Genomic DNA, 27176 nt, shown 5'->3' with positions numbered 1-27176 from the left:
TGACATCACTGGTGTGGACGGTGGCCGTACGACAACGATGCCGGTCATAGTTAAAGATGACGGCGGCGCCTGTGAGGAGCGGCGACGGCAGAGAGAGTTCTGCTCCGATGACTCAGCTGCTGAAACATCATCTGAGGACTCAGAGGTCAGAGGTCACGCAGAGACACTGGAGGAGGACGATGGCGGTGATGACGAGTACTACAGCGAGCAGAGGATCACAGAGTGGATCCTCCAGGTCAACTCGAGCCTCTTCTCTACAGGAAACACTCAGAGAGGCGCCGAGCCTGCAGAGGAGCGCGACGTGGCCACCATAAAGATCATCTACAGCGGGGACTGAACTCCCAGCTCAGTCTCCTCCTCCTTTCACAGGACGCTCACAACCAGGGAGGAGCCCGAGGTCCTCGAGGAGCAACGCTGGCAAAAATAACAGAAAACGTTTCAGCAAATAGAACAGCTGTAATCTGGGACACTGGTGATACCAGCTCCAATTCACTTTAATTCAAATAATTTCATGTATATAAAGAAATAACTGTGTAATTACATGAGTAATTTAAACTTGGTACTGTGGCCCACCTGCAGTACCATCGCAGCCCACCGGGGGGGCACAGTGCATTAATTTAAATAAAATGTAATCAACCTGGACGAGTGTCAGCAGATCCTTTCAGATCTCACCGAGGCTTTGCTCCGACCGATGTTCTTCATCAGAAACAGAGCTTTTGATTGGTCAGTGACGTCCTGGGCTGAACGTTTCTCTGTAGCTTCTGCGCAGGTTAAATTCCCACAATCCTGTTCTGTGCGAAACCAGAGAGCAGGAGCATAAATCCTGCATACATGGGGCATAAATCAGTTCTATTAAATATTATTTATATAGCGTTAAATGAACATCAGCTTTTATTCACGGAGGCTCAAACGAGAGACTAACCCGGCTCGGTCATTCTCACCAGATTGTCTCGATGGGCGGGGTTAGTGCTGATGACTCAAACTGCGATCTTGTCCTAATCCCAACAATACGAAGTTAAAAAGACCGAAGTTAAGTAGCAGATAAAAAATAACTGTCCGTTATCTACGTTCACTTATCCTAACATCAGCCTGTTTCAAATGGCTGAGTTCACCCAGGGTCTAACCTGTACGTTCAAGGGGCGGGGCTAGCAGCATCTGACCAATCAGAAACATGGATAAATGTGCTCACAGCAGAGCAGCTGATTTCACAAAGGAGGACCGGTGTGTGTGTGTAAACACTGCTGTATTAATAAAGTTTAGCCTGTTTGAAGCCGACTGTGTGACAGAACAGACTGATTCATATCACAGCTCTGTCTCGACGATCGAGTGTTTCATTAATGTGTTAAGGACGGTCTTAGCTTTTATCCTCTGAGCTGCAGACTCGGTGGAGTTTAACACTGAGAGGAAAGAATAAAACCTCTTTAAACGCTGACAGAACAAAAACTGCTGAACAGCTCAGAGGGAGTGTGACGCTAATTTCCAGAGATCTGATTGGTCAGTTATTTCATACCTGCTGATCTGTAATCTAGAAACTCCCCTACTCCTGGGCAACATCAGTTGCCATGATGATAAACCCTAATAAGAAGGATCCGCCTTCACAGTACAGGAAACCCAGAGCTAATCCTGGAAAAGGAGAAATCCTGCCTAATAGTGCAGACCTTAGGGTGACATTATGACTCCGCCTCTCCGACCTGACGTGGATGCTGTGGGTTTGTAAAGGAGGACAAAACAGAAACACATAACTTATTTTTAGAACCGGGGGTCTGAAGGTGCACACTCAGAGGACAGCTTCCTGCTCCGTCCCGACTCTAACGCCACCAAGGTTTCCAGAATAAACTTCCGTTGTACTTCAGTCACACCTGAGAGCAGCAACTGAGACCGTAAACTCATCAGGAAGGTGTTCACTGAGCTCAGGTGAGCTGGACGCTCAATTCTGTTACACTTCTATCCAATCAGGCCTCAAAGAGGTCGCCCCCTGCTGGATGTTAGACAGAGCGCAGGTTGAGTTTGGCACCTGAGTTTGTTTAAAGCTGCTCTGTGATTGGAGGACATGGTGAGGTCAATGTCACGGCTCCACTCAGAGGTCATCCAGCTGCAGCTCTGGCGGTACCGGGTCACCTGATCGTATCGGTAGTTGGAGGGGATTCAGAATGCACGCGCATGCACACACTGGTCCTCCTCCAGAGGTGCAGCACCCCCTCCCCCTCCACCCCCCAGCCTCTGTATGCGCCGTCACAGTGCAGACAGAGGTTGTAAACATGGCGGCGGACGGGATGGTGCTCACCAACCACGACCATCAGACCCGCGTGGGGATCCTCACAGGTAAGGACACCGTGTCATCACATGCGCTAAAACGCCTCTGGGCAGCGTACCTGTGCGCCGTTTTGTGCCCGGCTCCCTGCGCAAGTCGGTGTCACGATACGGGCTGTCTCCGCTGCAGAGCGGGCTAACGTTAGCCGCATGCTAACCGGGTTCCCCGCGAGCCGCGCGGCTGCTGGCGCACAGCTGCGCGTTTTGCGCTAAAGAGCGGGATTAACGTGTTTGTGTGTGACTGCGGATTAACGTGTGAGCACCGGCTGCACCTGTCAGCGAAACTGCGGCGCTTAGAGGTGTTTTATTCGCCGTGAAGCGGCCGGGAGAAGGGCCGGGGAGCTCTTTCAAAATGCGAGACGAGCTGTGCGTGCTACAGTGAGTGTCTACCAGAAGCCGTGCTTTTATTTTGGAGGTAACCCCGCGGTGTTCCGGTGTTAGTGGCTAGCTTGCAGGTGGTATTTTGAGCAGTGTGCCGTTACGGAGCCGACATGAGCTGCATTATTCATGTCCCTCTGCGGGTCTGACGAGGGCCTCGGCTCACGGTGGGCTTTTTTAAGATAACGGGACCTCGCGGCTTTTTAACGGCCGGGGTTTCACCCCGTTAGTGTCCGTTTAACGCAGTAATGAGCGTTTTCCCTCCTCACGCCATTTAGTTCAACATTAAACACGAACGCGCAGCGCGGCACCGAAGCTGTAGCTGATGTTCGCACCGGAGTCGTGCCCGCGGGAGGACTGGGACCAGTGAACCCAGTAACACTGGACATGGACAGGGATGCTTAGCTAACTGAGGATAGCATGGGCAGTCCACTGTGCGCCCAGCAGGGGGCGCTGTGGGAGGGCCCGCAGTGATTTCCACACAAAAACACGCTAGTTTCCACAAATCCAGAATCAGTACTGTGAACTGAAACAAATCAATTGTAATGATCAATATTTTATTCACTGTGACGCTGATTCTTGCCCATAAAACACTAGCATTCGGCTAACATGTGCTGATTGGTGAGTTTTAGAATAGGAGGTCCTCTTGATGGCGTTCTTTTCCCGGTGATACCTCTTGTAGGTGTTAGCGTCGTAGTTATGTGGTTGAAGTGTTTGAAGGTGATGCTAACTGCTGCTGGCTTCATGCCCCAAATCAAAATGGAGGATGTATTAAAGTGGCTTGTGGTGCTCATAGAAAAGTACTTTACTGCATTAAAAATCCATTAAAATGTCTAAAAATACAACTTTATGTATTGTTTCAATCCTTTCTAGTAAAAACATGCTAAAGATTTCCATGAGAAAAATGTTTATGTCTCGAAATGTACATTTTTGTTCTTCAGCTCCATTGAGCTCTATTCATCCAAGATGAGCTTGAGAGTGCCCTCTATGGAGCAGGAAGAGAACAGCTGCTCTTTCATCCACCGTGCTTGCAGTTCCTCGTTAGTGACTTTAACGAGCAGAGAGAACAAAGTTTGAACACACCAAATAACACAGACAACCAGAGCACGATACTGCATCGTACGCCATCTGTCTGTCGTAAGGTTTTACGTGTCAGGACATCAGAAAAAATTTGGTGTTAAAAATAAGAAAATACAACCTCAGATGAACAACGCGTTGTACATTACACAGTAAATATTTAACAAAAAGACCAAATCCAAAAGTGGTGTAGCTCCTTCAGCAGCAGTGACCTGCAGTGATCGGTCTGCGCCATCACTGTGGATGAGCTTTGGTCGTTGAGGTCTGCAGCATTCGTTCATGCACAGCTTTCTGAGCTCTGCAGCAGCTCCGTTCTTTCCTTTTTCAGCCGTTCTGTTGGATCTTTGTCCTGCTGATGACCCAGTTTGGTCCCAGCTTTATCTGTGAGACATCTGCACTCTGGCCTCGTCTCAGAGCACATCGTTCCTGTTCAGTTCCTTTGAGCACTGCACGCTCTGATCTTTTGGTGAATTTGCTGCATCCACTGCTGGGAGAATGTGGATCCACCCTGTTCTCTCCTATAGAAGCAGCGAGGGTCGAGGTCTCACACAGTTTCTGTATTTTGACCTATTTTCCCATAAATGAATTCTGACTAAGTTTAATATGTCACATTGTTGTTGTTTTTTTAAGGTTGTATTTAAATCATTTTAAACTAGCTAAGGACCAGATTTTAAACTAGCTTACTTTCCTACTTTCTTTTGACTGTGACTGTTTCTGCTAATATTCGTAGGCGAGCACTGATCAAACGTTTCCCAGTCCGGATGCTGACTCCTTGTATTTGAGTTCCTGACGTAAAATAAAGTAATAAAGGACGAGAGGAGCATGATAAATAAAATTAAAAAAAAACCTATGTTTTGGCGTTACTCTTCTCGTTTACTGTCGCTCATCAGATTGGAGCTGAGTGTGAGAGTCTTTCCTGCTGTTATGTGCACAAACGGTTTAAAACCTGCGAAGCAAACCACTGAAATCATATTGAAAGCCAGACTGAGCTGTGAATCAGGTGAGGATACTCGGGTAGAGTCCAGGAATCAGAAAACAGCAGGAGGAAATTAACCAAACAGCTGAAGTTGACTGACGTTGTCCCCCTTTGAAGTCCAAAGTCTGGATGAGGAAGATCAGGGCTTCCTGTCATGTGACGTGCGAATTCTCGGTCTATTCCTGCTTCCTTAGATGCGCTGCTCTTTGCTATTTCATTGTTTGTCTTGATCCGTTAACTCTGGACTTGCAGCGGCACTGAGCACGCCTGCAGGACGGCGTTCTTCTACAAGCTTCGTGGTCGTGAGCGATGCTTTTTTGAATCTGCCGAGGTCTTCCCTGCCAGCTCCTCAGAGTTATCGGACCGCCGTTTCCTCCATCTTCCTCTGCAGCACTTCACCCTGAGCGGGTCCTTGAAGGTCCGTCCTTCAGCTCTGACGACACGGCCGCAACATTTCAGTCAGTAGATCTTCACACGGAGCTCTTCAGCTGTCCCTCACACTTCATTGTGGTTGTTGTTGGTCATGTGATCAGTGTAGGAGGTCTTTCCTGTGGCCGTGGTTTTGTTTGGACGCTCTGCTGGTAGAGCTGGGCAATAGAACGATAACGATATGTATCGCGATATAACTTTTACTCGATAGAGAAATTAAGCTATCGCGATAGACCTCGCCGCTCTTGTCCTCTTAAAAAAAAAAAAAAAAAAAAAAAAAAAGGTCAGCCAATCCAAATCAAGTAGCGCAGAGCCGAACCAATCACAGCCGCAGTGTCACGTCGCGTCACTTGTTACGTACAGCACAAGTGCCAAGCCACACGTGTGTTTGTTTGGGAAGCAGCCAGCCGGTAATGGAGCCAGCGCATAATGGAGGAAATGAGTGTGCCGACTAGAAAAATCAACCGAGCGTGACCGAAGAGAAAACAGATGATGGTTCCAATGCCGGAGAGATTGTCGAACGGAAGAGCCATAGAAGTTCCGTAGTGTGAAGGTATTTCGGCTATTTCAAGTCTGACAAAAAACAGAGTAGCGTGCACTGTAAATTGTGCCGAAAGCAAGTCTGGAAATACAATAAACTGGTGCATGCGTCACACTGTGCGCCACGTTATTGTTTCGGTGAAATGAATTTCTACAATACTGTTAATTCTACTCTCTGCAGTGTTTAAATGCTTACATATACACACAGTTACTGTCCGTCCACACATACGACTCGGTTCTGCTTCTATGCCGCAGCTTTGTTTACTTTTTCCCACCGAGGCTTCTAGACTTCTGATTGGCCAACATTTCTGCACGGTTAGGAATCTAGCGCCACCTGCTGCTTTGGCATGTTCATAGCAGCGTTTTCCTTCATTTCTGCCTTTATGTGCGGACGGGATTATTTTTTAAAACGAAAACGGAAAATCTCCGTTTTCAAAAATACCCGTGTACGTGTGGACGTAGCCTCAGTCTCTGACTGGAAGCGCTAATTCGTTATTCGGCTTTTGTCAGACTAAAGTAACTGTTAAAACTGTTTGAAAAGCTAAGCTATACAACAAGGAGAGATTGAGAATTTCCTTTTAGTTCTCAGTTTATTTGATATTGACAAAAGTTAGTCAGTTAGTCAGTTTTGTCTGTTCTTCTGTAAAACAAACTAAGATTTATTTTTAGAATTAATACTTTGTTTCTAAGTGGAATTGACAATTTAGTCTGTTTCATTTGTTCTATTTTGAAACTTAAACGCTTTAGCGGCTGTCTTTTGTGTAGTTTGCAATATTTGCCTTTATTTATCTGAAAAAGTCTCATGTTCCTTAAGTACATCTACCCTGTTGAACTTATTATGGGAAATAAATATTTAAAAACAAGCTGCTGATTATTTCACATTTTACTTGTGAGCAACGGCACATTTAAATCTTACAAATATAGTTATTTGGCTTATATCGTGATAGATATCGTTATCGCCTGAAATGAAAAAAACATATCGTGATATGAAAAAATCTCATATCGCCCAGCTCTATCTGCTGGAGATGACGAGGACCTGCAGGTCTTGTTTTGTCCTGCTGCTCTCAAACTCTGCAGTTGTTCAGTCTTGTTGGCACAGCGTTACCAGGCGTCCTTTGAATTTGTTGTTTCTGTCACTCTCATTTGTAAGTGCCATTTATTCTTTGTGATCATTACTCTCTGACTTCCCCTCAAAAATAAAGATTTTGTTCACACGGATGACGCTAACAACGACCTGTTCTGCTCACTTCCTGCTCTTTCATTTTAAGACTGGACGATGATATTTTGGCGTCTGTGTTCTTGTAACTTGTGGAGAATCTTCGATCCTCCAAAAAAACTCATCCTGTTGGTTTCCAGCTCCCTGTTTTTATCTTTGGACTCTGCTACAGCAGTTTTGCATGATTTACAGTTGATAATAATCCTTCTTTATCTCACACTGAGCCTTGTGCAGCTCCTCGGTTCATCCATGTCTGAATTGAGCCGATTTAGCTACTCCACCTTTAAGACAGCTTTGTTCTGATTGTCTGTGAAGGTTCTCAGTAGGGCTGCCACGATTACGTCGACTATCAAAATTGTCGACGACTAATTTAATAGTCGTCGCATCGTTTGAAGCTTTGTAAGATCCTGAAAGACGCAGGAATAAGTAGTAGGATTTAAGAGTGTAATAACGGACTGAAACAGAAGATGGCAGCACTGCATGTACAAGGATGCCAGCTGCCGTTAAACCCCGAAGAAGAAGCTGTCCGGTATCGTAGCTGTGACCAAATTCAGGCCGCATCCTTCGGAGGCCGCATTTGTAGGCCGATTATGTTACAGCAACGCGGCGAAGACTGTCCAAATTCAAAGATTCCTCCAAATGTGACCTTCATTTCCCCAGATTTGAAGGATGGGTCGACGTATCCTTTGTGGCACAACCTATCCCAGAATTCATAGCGCAGCTCAGCCAATTCCAGTTTCCAACAATAGCGGCAGCTAGTTAGTTTTAATATTACTCTTATTTTTCTTTCTGGGTCACAAAATAAACGTTTAAGATATTTTCAGGCGAGAATGTAGCTGTGTAAACCTCAAATATCTGCGCAGTTTATCAAGAAACCACATATTTTCAAAAGTGCTCCGACGTTTTCGGAGACGTCTGTTAACCACCAACTCGATAGCGAGCCGGGGTTCAAGGCTCACTAGAGCTGGCGAGAACGGCACACTCCCGGGAAATTGTTTTCAGAACCACCGCTGTCTTTCGCTACTCAGGTTAAACGTGATATATATAAGTCACTTAGATAACCTGAAAATGTTATTGTTTGGCTTTTTTTCAGTGTTTTATTTGTTCGTGAGTAAATCTGTTTGGCTGAGATTAGATTAAGTAAAACTTTCTTAATTCCCTGGGTGGTTTTCACACAGCTGAAAAACGTCAGACAAACAGCTGATTATCAGAAGTGTGAGATGCTGGAGAATATACTCCGGTGTCCCGTTATATTTTATATAGCAAGGAGTTTATTAAACATCACAGAAACAATCTGCAAATTTCATTAAAGTTTAATAAACTGTCATCTTGTCTTTATTTTTAGTTAGCACATACCTTAAACACTTAAAGCTGTAAGCTAATGATAGTTATATAAGAGCAGATGCTGCTGGTAGGGCTGGGCTATATCATACCGTTCACGGTAATACGGTGTAATTTTGGGCAACGATAGGAAAATGAAATATCGCAATAGAATATGGGTAAAACGCGCATGCGCAGTGCCTTTGTTTACATACGCACATGGCGGTGATGCAGAATGAGAAGCGCGAAAGCGGATCATTGAATGAAACAGATGAAGCTGAACTGGTTTGTAAAAATGCTGCAGCTTCAGTGGTGGAACTGGTTTAGCTTTCGTCCGTCAGATACACAACAAAGCACTATTTTTGGTAGATGCTAGCGGGCCGTTGTTATTACCGTGTTGTTTGGAAAATACGGCACACTTAAAATCAATCCTTTGATTTTCTGTAAAGTCGACAGTGCCCCTTATAATCCCGTGAGCCTTATGTATGAACTCTGGTTGTGTTTACTGACCTCGAAACGATTTTATGTACACGGGGCTCGAAAATCTGTCAAATGCTTTAGTACGACTTTGCTAAGCTACGAAGCCGCCACCGCTTGATGGATTGTCAGAGCATTACAGCTATCGTAGACAGGAGCCTCGCGGAGTGATACGTACTGTGCTTCAACATAATATTACCGTATTGTGTGTGTAGGGCTGCCACGATTTGTCGACTAGTCACGATTACGTCGACTATCAAAATCGTCGACGACTGATTTAATAGTCGACGCGTCGTTTGAAGCTTTGTAAGATCACAAAAGACGCAGGAATAAGTGGCAGGATTTAAGAGTGTAATACCGGACTGAAACAGAAGATGGCAGCATTGCATGTACAAGGATGTCAGCTACCGTTAAACCCCGAAGAAGAAGAAGAAGCAGCTGTGTCCCAGAATTCATAGCGCGGCCCAGCGCAGTTTCCAACAATGGCGGCAGCTAGTTAGTTTTAATGTTACTCTTATTATTCTTTCTGGGTCACAAAATAAACGTTTAACATATTTTCAGGCGAGAATGTAGCTGTGTAAACCTCAAATATCTGCTCAGTTTATCAAGACACCACATATTTTCAAAAGCGCTCCGACGTTTTCGGAGACATCTGTTACCCACTAGCTCGTTAGCGAGCCGGGGGCTAGGCTCACTAGCACCGTGAGAACACCGGACTCCCCGCAAATCGTTTTCAAACCCACCGCCGTCTTTCGCTACTCAGGTTAAATATATATATGAGTCACTTAGATAACTTAAAATGTTACTGTTTGGCTTTTTTTTAGTATTTTATTTGTTCCTGAGTAAATCAGTTTGTCTGAGATTAAAGTTATAGTTTTTACACAGCTGAATAAACGTCAAGCAGACAACTGGTTATCAGAAGTGTGAGATGCTCCAGAATATACTCCAGTGTCCTGTTATATTTTAGATAGCAAGGAGTTTATTAAACTTCACCGAAACAATCTGCAAATTTCATTAAAATTTAATAAACTATCATCTTTTCTTTATTTTTAGTTAGCACAGACCTTAAACACTTAAAGCTGTAAGCTAATGATAGTTATATAAGAGCAGATGCTGCTGGTGCAATAAGCTGTAGTTTTACGTCCAACGGATGATGATCTGATTAGTCGACTAATCGCAAAAATAATCGGTGACTAGTCGACTATCAAAATAATCGTTTGTGGCAGCCCTATGTGTGTGTATAACCTGTTTTTAAGTTTAGTGGATATTATACATGGTTATGCTGAGGATATGTCGGCCAGTTTCCACTGGAAATGCCTTTTGGTTAAACTGTCAGCAAGGAATTTGCATTTGCACTGTTACATTTGTATATTACTTTAATGCACATAAAAAACAGCTGCTTGTTTAAGTGAAAATACATTGATGGGGTTTTTGCACTAATAAAGTTGTGAAGTATTTTGTCTAGTGTCAATTACATCGTCAGTTATGTCGTTAGCGCAAATTTTCAAATGTATATCGTGATAAATAGTTTTGGTCATATCGCCCTGCTCTAGCTGCTGGTGCAATAAGTTGTACGTTTTACGTCTAATGGATGATGATCTGATTAGTCGACTAATCGCAAAAATAATCGATGACTAGTTGACTATCAAAATAATTGTTTGTGGCAGCCCTAGTTCTCAGTCATCCAGATGATCGTAGTCTAAGGAGCTTGGGAAAAAAAGCGTCTGGACTTCTTTAAGTAGCTTGAAGACGTTTCACCTCTCATCCTTGAAGCTTCTTCAGTTCTGAAGAACTGAAGAAACAACTTAAAGAAGTACAGACGCTTTTCTTTACAATATCCTTGGACCTTTGTTCTGATTGGCTGCCTCTCACAAACAGAGGGTTCAAACAACAGGTAGACGGGGCTTCCGCAGCTGAGATGAGCATACAAGGGTGTCCCCTATTTGTGACATCATGCAGGTCCAGCCTGAGAGTTCAGAGCAGCCTTAGCTTTGGGCTCACACTCTGAGCTTAGTGTTAGAAACCTGCAGCACTGGAACACGAGACATGTGACAGGAAGTGAGGAGGAGGAGGAGGTGTGTGTGTGTGTGTGTGTGTGTGTGTGTGTGTGTGTGTGTGTGTGTGTGTGTGTGTGTGTGTGTGTGTGTGAGAGAAACCGTGCTGAGCTATTCTTCCTCTGCAGTGAGCGACAGCTGCTTCAAGAACCTGGCTGAGGACCGCAGCGGCGTGAACCTGAAGGACCTGGTCCACGACCCCTCGCTGTGAGTCCTCATCAGCAGATCTGCAGCATGCACGTACACACGTGAGCAGCATGACAGTAACTGTCATTGTGTCACTTCCTGCAGACTAGGAGGAGTCATCGCGGCCTACAAGATCGTTCCAGATGAGATCGACGAGATCAAGGTAATCCCAAAAACAGGAGTCCTTTTTTAATATCTCTGTTTGTGCCAATAAAGGGAAACGATTTAACGCTTTTTCACAGACGTTTGTCTGTCAGTGGGCGGGGTCTACGTGTAAGTGAGGTCGTCCGCAGCTTTCGTCCAGTCAGACGGCGGTAAACTGGTTTAAACCCACTGAGCATCATAAATACACGTTAAGGATTTGGATTGAAACAAATTAGAAATCAGTAAAAATTCTGAGTTGTGATGATTTCTAATCGCGTACTGACGTCTGCTCCACATGCACGAGCAACGTGGCCTCTGTCTTTATGCATCACTGTGTCCACGTGATCGCCACCGCCGGCATTTCAGACTGACACGTTTCTGTTTCTCTGATTCTGTGGCTGTGATTGCGGCTGCTCAGCGTTGGTGCTTTTATTTTGGCGGTGACGAGCTATGTGTGTTTGTAGGAAACTCTGCTGGAGTGGTGCGATGAACAGGAGCTGAACCTCATCCTCACGACCGGAGGGACCGGCTTTGCTCCGAGAGATGTTACTCCTGAGGTACAGGAGGTTCAGAGGCGCGGCTCGACGGCAGACCGCCGTGTTCTAACTCGCTGTGGTTTGTCGTTTTCTAGGCCACCAGGGAGGTGATCGAGCGAGAGGCTCCGGGAATGGCTCTGGCCATGCTGATGGGATCTCTCAACGTCACGCCACTGGGCATGCTGTCCAGGTGAGCGCTCTCACTGCTCATTGACCAGTCACTGTAACGTGGCGTGCGTTTATCTTTGTAAATTCACATCTGGATCTGGAATGTTTTGGGAAACTGTCTGAATTTAATGCGGCAGCACGTCTGCCCACCGAGCTTTAACCCTCTGAGGTGATCAGCAGGTGTGTCAGAGGATGATGTCAAAGCTGTACTCGGGTCAGTTATGGAGCTCCGATAAGAAGCAGACTGTGGCAGATGTTCCTCCTGAACCTCCAGATGTGCTCCTGCATTAATGGTGCCTTCACAGTTAGTCCTGTCACGTGACCATCTTGAACTCTCGGCCTCTCTGGGAGGATCTTCTTACAGCCAATCACGTCTCTGATTCACCTGGTTAGGTGCTGTCAGTCACATTGAACGTGTCACTTCCTGTTTCTTCTGTTACTCACTGGATTCTGATGAACGGTGCAGTTTAAGTTTGACACAGTGTGGAAACGTTTGTTTTCTAACCTGCTCTGTGTGCCGTGTCCTCTCCTCTGCAGGCCCGTTTGTGGTATTCGTGGCAAAACTCTGATCATCAACCTTCCAGGAAGCAAGAAAGGCTCTCAGGTACGAGTCTGACTTTACTCTGCTCAGTCTGCACCGTGTGGATCTTTGCACTGAACTCGCCGGGTATGTCGTAAGACGTGGCGATCCAGTCAGGTGGAGCTCAGCGTTTGTGTTATTTACCGTTAAATTAGGAAGAGTTGAACTGCGTCGTTACAAAACTACAGATGTTGGATTACAGACCTCTGTGGGTGTCTCCAACCTCCTCCCTGACCAGCTCAGTCTGAGTGCGTTCAAGCAACGTCCTGAAATGTCGAGCAGCTTTTAAAAGTATAACAGAGTCTGAAAATATAAAGTTTGAGTGTCTAAGCCACCAAACGTGTGTGATCCACAGCTCAGAGTAACACAGGCTGAGTCAGGAGGACGGCGTGTCTGAGCTCAGACTCTGTGTGCACCAGTGAAACCAGTACACCTGTCACACATCACTGCAGTCCAGTTCACATGCATCTGTAAAGTGTGGGAGCTCATGGACTTCTGTGTCCCTAATGCCCACTCGCTCCGTGTTGCCAGCAGTGAGTCAGACTGTTTACAGACAGGATTTGTAGGCGGAGCCAGGTGTCTTACCTTTGTGCTCTCGAGATCTGGTGGTTCTGTTCAGGTGGCCTCCAGCTCACACAGGAGCGGTTTGCAGCGGTGATGAGAAAGCCAAAAAATGGCGGGGTGCCACCCTGAGTCTATAAAACTCAGAATGGTTGAAAGGAGCAGCTCGCCCTTCAGTGGCTGGCCTCTCCCTTACAGATGGAGGGAGGAGTTCAGACTTTTGATATGCGCTCAGAGTAGAGCTGCTGCTCCTCCACATCGAAGTTCAGATGGTTGGATATCTGACCAGGACGCCTCCTGGACGGCCTCTGGCTGAGGAGGCGTGGGGCAGACCCAGGACAGGCTTGGGAATGACTTGGATGAGCTGGAGGAGGTGGCTGGGTTTGGGATGGGGGAGTCTGTGCTTGGACTACTCGGCGCGACTACTGTTCGTGTAAACGATCCACTGTGCGTGCAGCGTCTGCTGTGAGAGTTTGACGCCATGACGACGATGATGATGAAACTTTGATTTTTCAGGAGTGTTTTCAGTTCATTCTGCCCGCTCTGCCTCACGCCATTGACCTGCTGCGCGAGGCCATGGTCCGGGTGAAATCCACGCACGCCGCCCTGGAGCAGCTGCCCTCCCCCTCTCCTCTGCAGGCCAACACGTACGCCAACACACACACCAACACACACACCATGGAGCGCGGGACCCAGTGTGAGGAGGAGGATGACGAAGAGGAGGACCGGAGGAGAGGTCGGCACGCGCACAACCACCACCATCATCACCACCACCACCAGCACGGCTCCTCCCACATCACCGCAGCTGCCATCGCTGCCAAGGTAAGCGGTGCGCAGGCCGCACGTAGAGCAGCGGCGGTGCTGGAAGCTGCCAGATGAAAGTTTAATGATCAGTGTGGGGAAAGTGGGTCACTGCAGCAGCTACTGTACTACAGACGCATGCAGCGGCTGCTGCAGGACGCACAGAAATTACCGGGAAGCGAGCGCTCTGCGGGCAGGACGGAAGACAGGAGGCCCGCCTCCCAGTAGCGGAATGACATTTAGAAAACACTTCCTCCTCAGGGTCAGGCGGGTCATTACAGGCTCTGCCCACGGGGCATTGCAGGTTCTTATAACTGTAGAAGAAATGAGCACCAAGGAAACTCGTTTTTCAATCCGTCGTCACGTTTAGATCCACAGGTCACGTGACAGAGCATCACGTGACCTGTGTCGGACGCTGTCAAGAAGTTTCGATCAAACTGGTCATTATGGCTCCTTTATAAAAGGAACAACTTGTCAGGTTTTAACACTGAAGGGGTGGCTGTAGCTCAGGTGGCAGAGCAGGTCAGCCACTAATCAGAAGGTCGGTGGTTCGATCCCAGGCTGCCTCCTGGCTGCATGCCAAATATCCTTGGGCAAGATACTAACCCCGTGTTTGCCTACTGGTGGTGGTCAGAGGGCCCGGTGGCACCAGTGTCCGGCAGCCTCGCCTCTGTCAGTGCGCCCCAGGGCAGCTGTGGCTACAATGTAGCTTGCCATCGCCAGTGTGTGAATGTGTGTGTGAATGACTGAATGTAGTGTGAAGCGCTTTGGGGTCCTTAGGGACTAGAAAAGCGCTATACAAATGCAGGCCATTTACCAGGCCATTTGCCTTGTTATGGTTTTTTAGAGAGGAGACGACAGGAAGTGATGACTTGAGGACAGTTTTGGTTCATCGATACGTGTGTAAACATTTTAACACGAGCATGACCTCCATCGTGTTAGGGTTTACCCGATGCAGGGATGTCCGGTGTGGACTAACTGTTGGCTTTAGTATTGTTAGTTTGTAGCGTTCCTCTTAAAGCCACACCCCCACAATGACCGCGAACAGCTCCTGTCGTATCAGTTAATTTACAGAACGAATCCATGTGTGTGAGCCCAGGTTTGAGCTGTGACGTGTGGAATGTTTCACTTCATCCCATCATGTCCTTCACCTGTGTGTGTGTGTGTGTGTGTGTGTGTGTGTGTGTGTGTCCATCAGATGAGCCATGCTGTGCTCATGGCTAAAGGGAGTCCCTACCTGCCTGGCCACACCCCTGTCCCTCCCACTCATTTCACCTGCTCCTCTGCCCATGACCATCAGGTGAGACTTCACACATGCACCTGTCCTCTCCTCTCATTGGTCAGTTCATTGTGTCAGTCACCAGTCTTCATCAGCTCCTGCCTGAACTAGCTTGAAGATTATCTGATGCCACCTTTTTTTTAAGGTGGACCTACTATGAGTTCCCTTTTCAGTTCAACCTATGATAATAATGCTGGTAGTAAAAACAAATCAGAAAGTATTCAGAGTATGAAAGTAAAACTTTGCATGACTTCATTAAATATAGTAAAGTTATAAAAAGAACAGCTGATTGTGAGGGGGTCAGGGGTTATGGAGCGTGTTCAGCTTTGCAGCTTTAGGTTCTAATAAAACAACTGAAGGAAATCATTGGACTAGCATTGTGTGTGTGTGTGTGTGTGTGTGTGTGTGTGTGTGTGTGTGTGTGTGTGTGTGTGTGTGTGTGTGTAGATCCCGGACTCGATCATTTCTCGAGGTGTTCAGGTGCTTCCACGAGATTCGGCCTCTTTAAGCTCCACCCCCTCCGAGTCACCCCGGGCGACACAGGCAACTTCCCGCCTTTCCACCGCTTCGTGCCCGACACCCAAGGTACAAACAAACCTTCACACATGCACACAGACAGCACCGCTAAGAGCTCGGCAACAAAAAACGCCATTCTGCATGAAACACCAGCTTTCCTGTTTGTGCTGTGTAACGGTTATAGAGCATGCCCAGTAGATGTACGCTGATTGCTGATCGAAGCCCTTTATCAAACAATGACAAGCACTTCCTGCATGATGAGAGCTTTTAATTACTTTCTTTATTTCCTAACCTCCTCCGTTCACTTCATAGAACCAGAAAAATCACATTTGATTTCCTGGCATAAAAAGCTCCAGCTTCAGGACCGAGCCAATTTATGGTGAATAACAAACTCGGTGTGTTCGATTTCATTGGAGCAGAAAAACGAGTATTCACAGTTAGACTTGGTTCACGTGCCATTTTTTCAAATATCAAATACTTTCTTATTGCCAGTATCTGAACAGATTACCATGTAATTTAAAAACACGCTAAGAAAAGTTTCTTCCTGTTTGTCCCGTGGCGTTCCCTAAGGTGCTATCCTGGGTCCTCCATTATTCCTTATATACTTGTTCTCTTGTATATGTTTCCATTTTTTTTTTTGTTGTTGTTGTTGTTGTTTTGTTTTTTTAAATCACTAGTATTTGAACTGATTGTAAAATTATTAAATCAATTACATATTCCCCAGCTTGTCAGGCGGTGGAAGGAATACAAGTCTTTTGCTACAGCTGTTGACACCACCCGACATGAGCTGCCTGTTAAGAAGGAATACTTCGAGGACCTCCTTAATCCCACTGACACGTCTTCCGAGGAGGAAGCAGAGTCTGGGGATGAGGGGAATGACCCGCCAATTTCCGGGGGCGAGGTCACTGAGGCAGTTAAACAACTCCTTGGTGGCAGAGCCCCTGGTGTTGATGAGGTCCGCCCCGAGTTCCTGAAGGCTCTGGACGTTGTAGGGCTGTCCTGGTTGACACGCCTCTGCAATGTTGCGTGGAGATCAGGGGCAGTACCTGTGGACTGGCAGACCGGGGTGGTGGTCCCCATCTTTAAGAAAGGGGACCGGAGGGTGTGTTCCAACTACAGGGGGATCACACTCCTCAGCCTCCCTGGGAAAGTCTATGCCAGGGTGCTGGAAAGGAGAGTTCGTCCGTTAGTCGAACCTCGAATACAGGAGGAACAATGCGGTTTTCGTCCTGGTCGCAGAACACTGGACCAGCTCTTTATCCTCTCCAGGATACTTGAGGGTGCATGGGAGTTTGCCCAACCAGTCTACATGTGTTTTGTGGACTTGGAGAAGGCATTCGACCGTGTCCCTCGGGGTGTCCTGTGGGAGGTGTTGCGGGAATATGGGGTGTCTGGCCCATTGCTACGGGCCATTCGATCCCTATACAACCGTTGCAAGAGCTTGGTTCGCATTGCCGGCAATAAGTCGGACTCGTTCCCGGTGGGTGATGGGCTTCGCCAGGGCTGCCCTTTGTCTCCGGTTCTGTTCATAATTTTTATGGACAGGATTTCTAGGCGCAGCCAAGTGGCGGAGGGCTTTCGCTTTGGTGGCCTCAGAATCTCATCTCTGATTTTTGCAGATGATGTGGTTCTGTTGGCTTCATCGGATGAAGGCCTCCAGCTCGCACTGGAACGGTTCGCAGCCGAGTGTGAAGCAGCGGGAATGAGGATCAGCACCTCCAAATCTGAGGCCATGGTTCTCAGCCGGAAAAGGGTGGAGTGCCCACTCCGGGTCGGGGATGAGTTCCTGCCACAAGTGGAGGAGTTCAAGTATCTCGGGGTCTTGTTCGCGAGTGATGGGAGAAGGGAGCCGGAGATCGACAGACGGATTGGGGCTGCAGCTGCAGTAATGCGGACGCTGCACCGGTCCGTCGTGGTGAAGAGGGAGCTGAGTGTAAAAGCGAAGCTCTCAATTTACCGGTCGATCTACGTCCCTACCCTCACCTATGGCCACGAGCTGTGGGTAGTGACCGAAAGAACGAGATCGCGGATACAAGCGGCAGAAATGAGCTTCCTCCGAAGGGTGGCTGGCCTCTCCCTTAGAGATAGGGTGAGAAGTTCGGCCATCCGGGAGGGGCTCAGAGTAGAGCAGCTGCTGCTCCACATCGAAAGGAGCCAGCTGAGGTGGTTCGGGCATCTGACAAGGATGCCCCCTGGGCGCCTCCTGGGTGAGGTGTTCCAGGCATGTCCCACCGGGAGGAGGCCCCGGGGCAGACCCAGGACACGCTGGAGAGATTATATCTCTCGGCTGGCCTGGGAACGCCTTGGTATTCCCCCGGATAAGCTGGAGGAGGTGGCTGGGGAGAGGGAGGTCTGGGCCTCTTTGCTTAGGCTGCTGCCCCCGCGACCCGGCCCCGGACAAAGCGGATGAAGATGGATGGATGGATGGATTCCCCAGCTTTTTGGTCACATGTTATTTAAATGAGCGCCACTAACTAATGTTAGCTTAGAAATAATTACCAAATGAACATCTCTCAAATATAAACTGTTCACACAGGGTTTAGATAAAGACTCTAGACAGCGAGTTAAGGTTAGCCAGCTATATGCTAAGTTGACTATGAAGTAGTTTGTGTGTGTTAGCAGCTAAGTTTATATTAGCTACCATTAGCCAAAAACCTGCCAATGTAATGAATAAAAAGCTGTCTAAAATGAAACCCTAAATACAAACTGATCTGGAAGCTATATTGGTTATTTTCATGTTTCTTTGTCAGTGAATATTAGCTAATCCTTACTAGATTCATGCACTGTAGCTAAGATAAGATAAGATAAGATAACCTTTATTAGTCCCACACGTGGGAAATTTGTTTTGTCACAGCAGGAAGTGGACAGTGCAAAAGTTATGACGCAAAAATTAGAATACAATAAGAATAAATACAGTACACAGCTGTACAGAATAGAATAAAATAATATACTATATACAGTAGAATAAAATAGAATAAAAATATACAATAAGATAAAAATAGAATACGAATGCTATATACAACTGAGTAAAAATACAACGATGCCAGAAAAGATTATTGCACTTAGTGTTATTGCACATGTGTGGATGTGTGTGTTTGTTCAGTTAAAGTCTTTATTATGGAGTCTGACAGCAGTGGGGAGGAAAGACCTGCGAAATCTCTCCGTCCCACACCGTGGGTGCCGCAGTCTCCCACTGAAGGAGCTGCTCAGTGCTGTCACAGTCTGCTGCATGGGGTGGGAGACGTTGTCCAACAGGGATGACAGCTTAGCCGCCATTCTCCTGTCACTCACCACCTCCACTGGGTCCAGAGGGCATCCTAGAACAGAGCTGGCCCTTCGGATCACCCTGTTCAGTCTCTTCCTGTCCCCAGCAGAGATGCTGCCGCCCCAGCAGACCACACCATAAAAGATAGCAGAAGCCACCACAGAGTCATAGAAGGTCTTCAGGAGTGGGCCCTCCACCCCAAACGACCTGAGTCTCCGCAGCAGGTACAGCCTGCTCTGCCCTTTCCTGTAGAGGGCGTCTGAGTTATGAGTCCAGTCCAGTCTGTTGTTCAGATGAACACCAAGTCATGGCTTGTTGGCTAACTTTGTCTGAACTATGCCTGAAATGAATTAAATGCTAGGTGGCTAGCTTCCCAAAATCATTTACCTGTTAAGTGAACCATTGTTATAATTTACATTTTATATAAAAATATGATTTTTGTCAAAAATTAAATGATGTAACCGTTTAAATAGATAGCAAACTAGCTTAGAGCGAGCTTGGTTAGCTAGCTGGCTGTAACTTAGCTTTACAGCTTGTAGCAGACATTTATAACATCCAGGTCAGGTGTAGTGTGTGTATGCTGCTCAGTCAGCTGTTGGACAAACATACATGACGTACAGACCATACAACAGAGAAACATGACAAAGTTGGACAGTCTGTGCACGATTCGGCATATTTTAGATGCTAACGTGTTCTGAGCAACAGATGGGTTTCTGAGGTTTTATGCCTCACCTTTTAATTTTGACTTGTGAAACAAACTTCCCCCCCCCCCCCCCCCCCCCCCCCCCCGGTAACTATCGGTAACCATCATCACAGCATCATTAGACTGTTACAGATGAGTATCTTTAGGTCAGATTTGAATATCAGTGTCATTCCAGGTGTAAGCAGTGATCGTCCTGATTGAAGCTCTCGTTATGTGCATGAACTTTATTCAGGAAGTCTCGGGACGTGTGCTGTCTGTTGAATGGGAGTGAATGGGACTGTGATGGTTGGAAACACTCAGATCTATTGAAATGTCTTCAGTTGTGGTACATTTAAAAATAAATGACCTAAAATGTAGCATCAAATTATGCTTAAATCATCTCTGCAAAGCAGCCAATCATCAACCTTATGTACCTTTGCTTTTAGTAAGAAGACGCCGGCTTTCTGACCTCTGGTTTTAATTTGCTGTTAACATCAGCTAGGAGAGCAGAATTAAAGCTCTGGCTTATATCTGCTGTTTATTCAGCGCTCAGACTGATCTGATGAGTAAGATTAACCCGACTCGCTCTCTCGGTGCTCCTGAAATGCTTGAATGTTGCATCCAGAGTCATTGTTTATGTTTCCACATCCTGTGAATGAGACGCATGAAAAGAAAATTATTCTTTAAGATGATTTCAATCAAAATAATCTGTTTTTCTGCAGGTTCAGTCACGATGTGGCAGCAATGAGAACATACTGAGAGCCAGTGAGTTCAGTATGTGTTTCGTTTACCTTTAAAGCTCGAAAAAATAGTTTTCAGGTGTTTACAGGTGTGTGTGTGTGTGTGTGTGTGTGTGTGTGTGTGTGTGTGTGTGTGTGTGTGTGTGTGTGTACGCACTCATAGGCCACAGCGCAGTTGACATCAGTAAAGTGGCGCGTCGTCATCGCATGTCGCCGTTCCCGCTGACATCCATGGACAAAGCCTTCATCACTGTTCTCGAGATGACGCCTATTCTGGGAATTGAAGTCATTAACTACAGAGGTGAGTGTGTGTGTGTGTGTGTGTGTGTGTGTGTGTATGTGTGTGCGCGCTGCTCTAACACAGGAGTATCGAGCCCTGCACGCCCACGTGTCCACTAACTGCTCCACCACAGAGCTGATGCTGCTGTGGTGATGGCATCTGATGGGAGAAGCATTTCAGCACCTGCACACTCTGTTTGAACCATGAATGTGTAAAAGGTTGCTCCACCTGTTTGACTTACGGAGGTTTTGGACCTGAAAGTCAATCCAGGTTGACGTCAGTCTGATCGGCTTTTCCCCGCTGTCGGTCAGCTCGTCCGGTCAGGACCGTAGCCGCCCTCCTCCGTCGTTCCTCCACAAGCTGCGAGAATCGCTCCTCCCACAGAGTTCAGATTGTAGTGAAACAATGAATTTGTCCTGGATAAGCCTCTGAGAAAGTCTTCTCTCTCTGCAGATGGTTTGGGTCGAGTTCTCGCTCAGGACATCTATGCCAAAGACAACCTTCCTCCGTTCCCCGCCTCTGTTAAAGACGGCTACGCTGTGCGAGGTGAGACTGTGGGCACCGCCTCAAACATCTGCGTTTTTTTTACCTTTTATCTGTTGAACTGAAAGCTCTAACCGACTCATGTTTGACTCGTAGCTGCCGATGGCCCGGGAGATCGCTTCATCATGGGGGAATCGCAGGCTGGACAGCAGGTCGGCTCTCACACAGCAGCGTTGTGCATAACCATCATCTGTCAACCAGATTCTGTGGGAGACGCTGCTAACCTCAGCGTTATCTATGAGCGGGCTCATGGTACACACACCATGATCGGCACAGCGCGAGCCATGCTCAGACCGTTTAAGTTCACGTATGTGCAGAATGTAGATCAGGATCAGATTGATGCACATCACCGAGTTCATATCAGCAGTGAAGGCAGACGAGGGTCTTTAGAGCCACACGTGTCACAGAGCAGGAAGTCCTGGGAGTCGACCTCTGCAGCCAAACGCTGGCAGCATAACAGCTGCAGTTCCTCTAACGTCCACTTGAGGCTCCAGAATTTAGAAAACTTCTCATCTCCTCCTGATTACTGTGAATTTCAACCTTGACTAAAAGCCTTATTACCAGATGATGTCATCGCTCTGTAAACTGTGCTTCTTGTGTTTTCAGCCCACCCACACAGTCATGCCAGGTCAGGTGATGAGGGTGACGACCGGCGCGCCGATTCCCTGCGGAGCTGACGCCGTGGTCCAAGTAGAAGACACGGAGCTGCTGAGGGAGTCTGAGGATGTAAGAACACCAGGATGAAGGTCGATGGCGCTGTGCGTGTGCCTGCTGGCTTTACTTCCTGTTCGTCTGTTACAGGGCACCGAGGAGCTGGAGGTGAGGATCATGGTCCAAGCCCGGCCCGGGCAGGACATCAGGTGAGAGAGGAACGCTTCTCAGGTCGTGGATGTCAAACGGGTGAAGGAGCAGCGTAGACAATTTGGTGCTTTTGTGTCCACGCAGGCCGATCGGTCACGACATCAGGCGAGGGGAGTGCGTTCTGGCTAAAGGCACGCACATGGGCCCGTCTGAGATCGGCCTGCTCGCCACAGTGGGAGTGACCGAGGTCAGCGTGCACAAGTTCCCCGTGGTGGCCGTCATGTCCACCGGGAACGAGCTGCTGAACCCGGAGGATGACCTCCACCCGGGGAAGATCAGAGACTCCAACCGCTCCACTCTCCTCGCCACCATCCAGGAGCACGGATACCCGACCATCAACCTCGGCATCGTCGGAGACAAGTGAGCGCGTTTCCCCGCCTGTCGCTCCAGTCTGATCATTTCCTGTTCTGACATCTTAAAAAAGCTCCAGCCCCCACCCCCCAGCACGGTGCAGTCAGGGTTTAATCTTTCATCCACCCTCTGAGGTCCACAGGTCCCTCAGTGGGAAATCTGAAATCTTCCACTCGAGTCCGACCTCAGTCTGTATCCTGAACTTCCTGTGACACCCGTGTGTCCTCTCTCTGCAGCCCTGACGACCTGCTGTCAGCTCTGCACGAGGGAATCAGCCGTGCTGATGTCATCATCACTTCAGGGGGTGTGTCCATGGGAGAGAAGGTACAGTAACTTCAGTAACTTAACTAACTTCAGGCCACGCCCACCTGCTGAGAGTCTCAGCTGCAGTACCAACTGCACGTTCGCTCAGGAAGTGAAGCAGGACTGGGCGGACTTCTTCGCCGCTGCTACAGGAGGTGTGTCTCTCTGTGGAGTGAGACCGCAGAGAGAGCCGAACGTGAAGGCGGAGCTGACGATTTACCGTCTTTCATCAGCTCTGACCGCGAGCCGTCACTCCTAATCGAGCTGAGGGCCAGGTGAGGCAGCAGGTGGGCGTGGCCTAAAGTATCTCAGTGTAAAGCTCACTGATTGAGTGACGCACTGAGCAGATGTTCTGATCGTCAGTGTGCAGGAAACCTGACTGTGTGTGTGTCTGTGATCAGGACTACCTGAAACAGGTGCTGGATATCGACCTGCACGCACAGATTCACTTTGGCCGAGTCTTCATGAAGCCAGGGTAAGACGGAGCCGAGACTTCCTGCTTTAGTCCCAGAACTTAAGCACCACAGTCACACCTGTGTGAAATACCCGAGAGCTTAAAGCTTCAGGCGGCTGTTAATGAGCCTCACCTGTGGCTGCAATGTTAGTCTGTTCACTGAAGTCACAAATGTTTCTTCTGATAGCTGAAGGAGTTCCTCACTGCAGGTACTCGCAGTACTGCAGGTACACCTGACGGCTGATACCTCAGTCTCTGCCTCTGCTCACGCTGCTCTGTGTTTCTGTCCCTCAGTCTTCCCACTACCTTTGCCACAGTCGACATCGACGGGACACGAAAACTCATCTTCGCCCTGCCAGGTAACATATTAACCCTGCTGTGTAATTCACCTGCCTTTGAAGCGTCCTCGGGTCGTCCCCACAGACGCCTGTGATCAGAGTCACGATTCCTGATTGTGGATCCCAAAGCGAAGCAGGAAGCTTGAGAGCGTCCTGAGCCCAGACTTTAACCTCCTGGAGACCAGAAAGCTTCAGTGCAGGCTGAACGTCAGCAGCCTCCACAGAGATGGGCTGAGAATTAGCAGTTACTACATGTACTTCACAGTACATGATTGTACTGTGAAGTACATGAAGTAAGGAAGGGAAAAAAATGAATACAAATCAACAGATGACGCAGACACTCTTTCAATGTTTCGTATTCGTTGCAGGCAGATACGTGCATCTTAAAATAACTCCTCACAGTAAGCTCCATAAATGTTCCAGCAGCGCCTCGTCGACACGAGTAACTCCAACCGACCACGTTTATGACATCATTCAGAGGCCGCTCGTAAATGCGCCACATCATGTTATCGAGCTTCTGCACCATCATCACACGTGGTCTGTTTATTGTTTCCAAGGTAACCCAGTGTCCGCTGTGGTGACGTGTAACCTGTTTGTGATTCCTGCTCTGAGGAAGATGCAAGGCATTCTGGATCCTCGACCTACAATCATCAAAGCGAGGGTAACACACACACACACTCTCTGAGGTCATGCTGTAACCCTGCCTGCAGGTCAAGGTTAACCGAGTGTTTGATGCATTGCTCGGGTTACATAACACAGTTATTGTTGATGAAAGTCTGCTGATGCCACTGTTCTTCTCTTCAGCTCTCCTGTGACGTTAAGCTGGACCCCCGGCCTGAGTACCACCGCTGCATTCTCACCTGGCATCACCAGGAGCCGCTGCCCTGGGCTCAGAGCACAGGTGAGTGCGCACACACACGGTGATGGTGTGTACCGTCAGTCATTGGTGTCTAAGCGTTGCTTCCTGTTTCCTCCTCGCCGCGGTAAACTCTGGCCTCTTCTCGTCCACACGATTAACTTTATTGATCACATCATGGAACCGTCATAAAGATGTTCCACACGTTCATACAGCATCGCGCTGTTCAGCTTCCTCACTGCACTTGGCCCAAATGAGCCGTTACGCTTGTGTCCTGTAGCGCCGCCCTCAGAGCTTTACATCAGCTCGTCCAATCAGGTTTGTCGACGGTGCTGAGCGGTTTGTCTGCTCTGAGTCCAGCTCACGGATACTCGCTCCAAAGTCTCTGAACCTGCCAACGAGGACTCATCTCCAACCGGCTTTCTTGGAGACGGAATCGACGTTTTCTCCTAAATTCATCGTGCGTGTTCCCAGATACCCGAGGCTTCCGCAGGGCGTCCAGTGACGCGCCGTCGCAGGCCCATCCATCACGCTGGCTCTGTGGTCGACATCAGTCAGCTGATTTATGTCAGAGGCGTCGTAAACGAGCCTCTTAAATGTTGTTCTAACCGCTGCCTCGGTCAGCGTCCTGTCAGTCATCTCACTTGGGTAATGCGACTGACCACACCCCTTCTCCCTGCAGGTAACCAGGTGTCCAGCAGGCTGATGTCCATGCGCAGCGCCAACGGCCTGCTGATGCTGCCCCCTAAAACAGAGCAGTACGTGGAGCTGCGCAAGGGAGAGGTCGTAGACGTCATGGTCATCGGACGGCTATGATGCAGGTACGGCGGCTCCACGGACACACTGAGCACGTGCGAAGCGTGTGCTTTCTGTTAACACTTCTTTTTCTCTCCAGACTGAAACGTCACTCGCTACCGATTACCATGGCAACGCCAGGACTTCTTGTCTGCACAGGAAACAGCCGGGGTGGGGGGCGGGAAGTGGTGCATGTCTACCTGGTCGCCATTAGCTGTGATGTCATATGCAACAGCCAATCGGAGCCAGCACAGGCTGAGTCCTCATTGGTCTGCTCTGAGGAGATCACTGTATTTCAAAGGAGAAAAAAAATGTGAAAAAATATACGAAATATGAGATTTATTCTGTAATATTATTATTATTATCCTGATGATAATGATTATTAATATTCTTAATTAATATTCTATTTATTATTATTATCATGGTTCTGACTGAATATCATCATCTTAGTAGTATTCATGCCCTCTTCTCTCCTCTTCATTTGCTTTGTGCGTTTTTCCCGGGTAGATTAGAGACATAGAGACCCTCCTCCTCCTTTTTCTACCCTTGCTCTGCTCTGGCGTCCTCTCTCCTGCTATAGAAACCTGCCGTTTCACTACGTCTCCTCCTGGATCACACAGACTCCAACATCAGCAAAACACGGCTGATGAAGACGTCCTCCGAGTGAACCTGCTTACGTTGTTTGTGCCTCTGAATATTTTCTGCCAAACAACAAAAAAGAAAAGAGAACAAGCTGCAGGTGTCCTCTGGTGTTCCTTTTTTACCTTTCTGCAGATTCAACCCTCTCAAACATCTGGAGACATCTCAGCGAAGCCATGAAATCGTCCTCGGTGGGTCAGCGGCTCGTCTTTGGGGCGCCGAGCGATTTCTCCGCTCCGATATAAATGCGATAAAGACGTCTCTGATCGCGGTCGTATCAAGGCTGCGCCACACTGGCGGTTCAGTCCAACCCTGCGTTCAAGTGGTGTTCGACCAGAGTGTGACGTTTATGTTAAGGTAGCTCCAGAACCTCTGGGCTCACCTGGAGTGTCGGGCGCGATTACATGATTACTCCACATTTGCGTCTGGAGCTCTGGGTGTGGGATTTGTCCTTTCACTCGCTCTGATCAGGCTGTCCAATCGGGAGTCTTTATTCAGATTTTTACCCACGACCGCACGTGCAGGAACTGACCGATTTGGCAAGTTCGGAGAACAGATGCGATTCCCGGTTTTTCCATCTGCTTGCATCACTTGAAGGCAGGGTGTCACATTCAGGTGCTTGTAACTACACCACGTGTATTTTTGCCATGACGGTGTTAAGGTGCTCGTTATGGTCGGTTCGAGGCTGTAAATCAAAACGTCATCTGACCGCCGTTCTCTCCGCGTACTGTATGAGCGTGCAGAAACCCTCCTTTGACAGTTCGCCCACTACAAACGCAGAAGCATCCGAGCTGCTCGCCGTAGATCCTGCTGATAAATGTTTACCGGTTACCAACAACCAGAAGCGTCCTGTGAGATCTGAGAGCCCCAACGCAAACCGCCCACTTCCTCTCATCCTTCCCGTTGAACCGGTTTTCCTGCAGCGCGGTGTGTGATGTGTAATCTAGAGCCAGCTCATATTTACCCAAGTTTCCCAAAGTCCATGTTGGTGGTAAAATGGGAATACGGTTCTTCCTGCTTTGACCCGTTTTCCACCGATGTGGTACCGGGGTGCTACTTCATCAGATCTTAACCAATAAAAAGTGCCACAAAACCACTGGCACCTCAAAATCAGCGGTCCCAAAGCGCCCGTTTCTGATGCTTGGCATTCCGGCCTGTGAGACAGAGTCTGGTTTGCTGCATCCACACCAACAGCTCTGCTTTGGAAATCAGGTGGACAACTCATCCTGTTACGACCTTTTTCCAACAACTCAGTGCCGCTGCCTCACCCAGACCCCGGTCCTTTCTGGGTTGTCCCGTGGTTGGATTCGTGGATCAATGGTGGGAGTGGGAACTGCACGAAATTTCTCTTCTTACTACAGACGTTACCCCGGCTCGTGCTACCTAATGTTCTGGTACTGCGTTTGTGTTGGGACTTCTTTTCCACTGGTGTGGTACTGCTGCTAAATCTAGAAGCAGGTTATTGACTTTGCACTGAAATGACGGTTTCCCAAACATTGTAGCCCACAGTTGGACTCAGAG

General features: G+C 48.0%; 2 protein-coding genes across 5 annotated transcripts; one reads left to right on the top strand and one right to left on the bottom strand.

The window, feature by feature from the left end:
- Nucleotides 1–276: 276 nt before the first annotated feature.
- Nucleotides 277–2810, bottom strand: LOC146646300 (uncharacterized). 3 transcript variants are annotated; one of them, XM_085392134.1, is made up of 4 exons: nt 1757–1896; nt 942–995; nt 673–823; nt 277–414 (listed from the first exon to the last, which is right to left on the bottom strand). In XM_085392134.1, exons 1-4 carry the CDS (start codon nt 1888–1890, stop codon nt 364–366), a joined length of 390 nt encoding a protein of 129 aa, XP_085248260.1. In that variant the 5' UTR covers nt 1891–1896; the 3' UTR covers nt 277–363. The 3 variants fall into 3 exon arrangements, 1 of the variants encoding a protein (XP_085248260.1); XR_014908869.1 differs by lacking the exon at nt 1757–1896 and adding an exon at nt 2373–2810 and having other exon boundaries at nt 280–414; nt 638–995; XR_014908870.1 differs by lacking the exon at nt 1757–1896 and having other exon boundaries at nt 280–414; nt 638–823; nt 942–1749.
- Nucleotides 2005–25341, top strand: gphna (gephyrin a). Of its 2 annotated transcripts, XM_085392129.1 has the most exons (23): nt 2242–2322; nt 10906–10984; nt 11069–11126; nt 11572–11664; nt 11739–11833; nt 12349–12415; nt 13469–13774; nt 14952–15053; nt 15480–15617; nt 20218–20260; nt 20399–20536; nt 20969–21061; nt 21155–21210; nt 21665–21784; nt 21860–21918; nt 22004–22279; nt 22507–22594; nt 22975–23048; nt 23322–23386; nt 23923–24026; nt 24170–24266; nt 24904–25042; nt 25117–25341. In XM_085392129.1, the coding sequence occupies exons 1-22, from the start codon at nt 2259–2261 to the stop codon at nt 25035–25037; spliced, it is 2349 nt and encodes a 782-aa protein (XP_085248255.1). In that variant the 5' UTR covers nt 2242–2258; the 3' UTR covers nt 25038–25042; nt 25117–25341. The 2 variants fall into 2 exon arrangements, with proteins under 2 accessions (XP_085248254.1, XP_085248255.1); XM_085392128.1 differs by lacking the exon at nt 14952–15053 and having other exon boundaries at nt 2005–2322.
- Nucleotides 25342–27176: the final 1835 nt, after the last annotated feature.

This window comes from Rhamphochromis longiceps, linkage group LG19 (assembly GCF_057381845.1).
Source record: "Rhamphochromis longiceps isolate RC_006_pf linkage group LG19, R_longiceps_female_GT1.1, whole genome shotgun sequence".
NCBI lineage: Eukaryota > Metazoa > Chordata > Actinopteri > Cichliformes > Cichlidae > Rhamphochromis > Rhamphochromis longiceps.
The sequence above is the reverse complement of the archived record's forward strand: the minus strand, read 5'-3'. Positions and strand labels throughout refer to the sequence as shown.

What these genes read in the sequence shown, in the direction of transcription:
- LOC146646300 (XM_085392134.1), bottom strand. Translation starts at nt 1,890, where the DNA reads ATGAGTTTACGGTCTCAGTTGCTGCTCTCAGGTGTGACTGAAGTACAA. An exon ending in CCGCCCATCGAGACAATCTG is followed by an intron (nt 824 to 941) that starts GTGAGAATGACC and finishes CCATGTATGCAG; the next exon opens with GATTTATGCTCCTGCTCTCT. An exon ending in TCGGTCGGAGCAAAGCCTCG is followed by an intron (nt 415 to 672) that starts GTGAGATCTGAA and finishes TATTTTTGCCAG; the next exon opens with CGTTGCTCCTCGAGGACCTC.
- gphna (XM_085392128.1), top strand. Translation starts at nt 2,151, where the DNA reads ATGCACGCGCATGCACACACTGGTCCTCCTCCAGAGGTGCAGCACCCC. An exon ending in CTGGTCCACGACCCCTCGCT is followed by an intron (nt 10,985 to 11,068) that starts GTGAGTCCTCAT and finishes CACTTCCTGCAG; the next exon opens with ACTAGGAGGAGTCATCGCGG. An exon ending in CCACTGGGCATGCTGTCCAG is followed by an intron (nt 11,834 to 12,348) that starts GTGAGCGCTCTC and finishes TCTCCTCTGCAG; the next exon opens with GCCCGTTTGTGGTATTCGTG.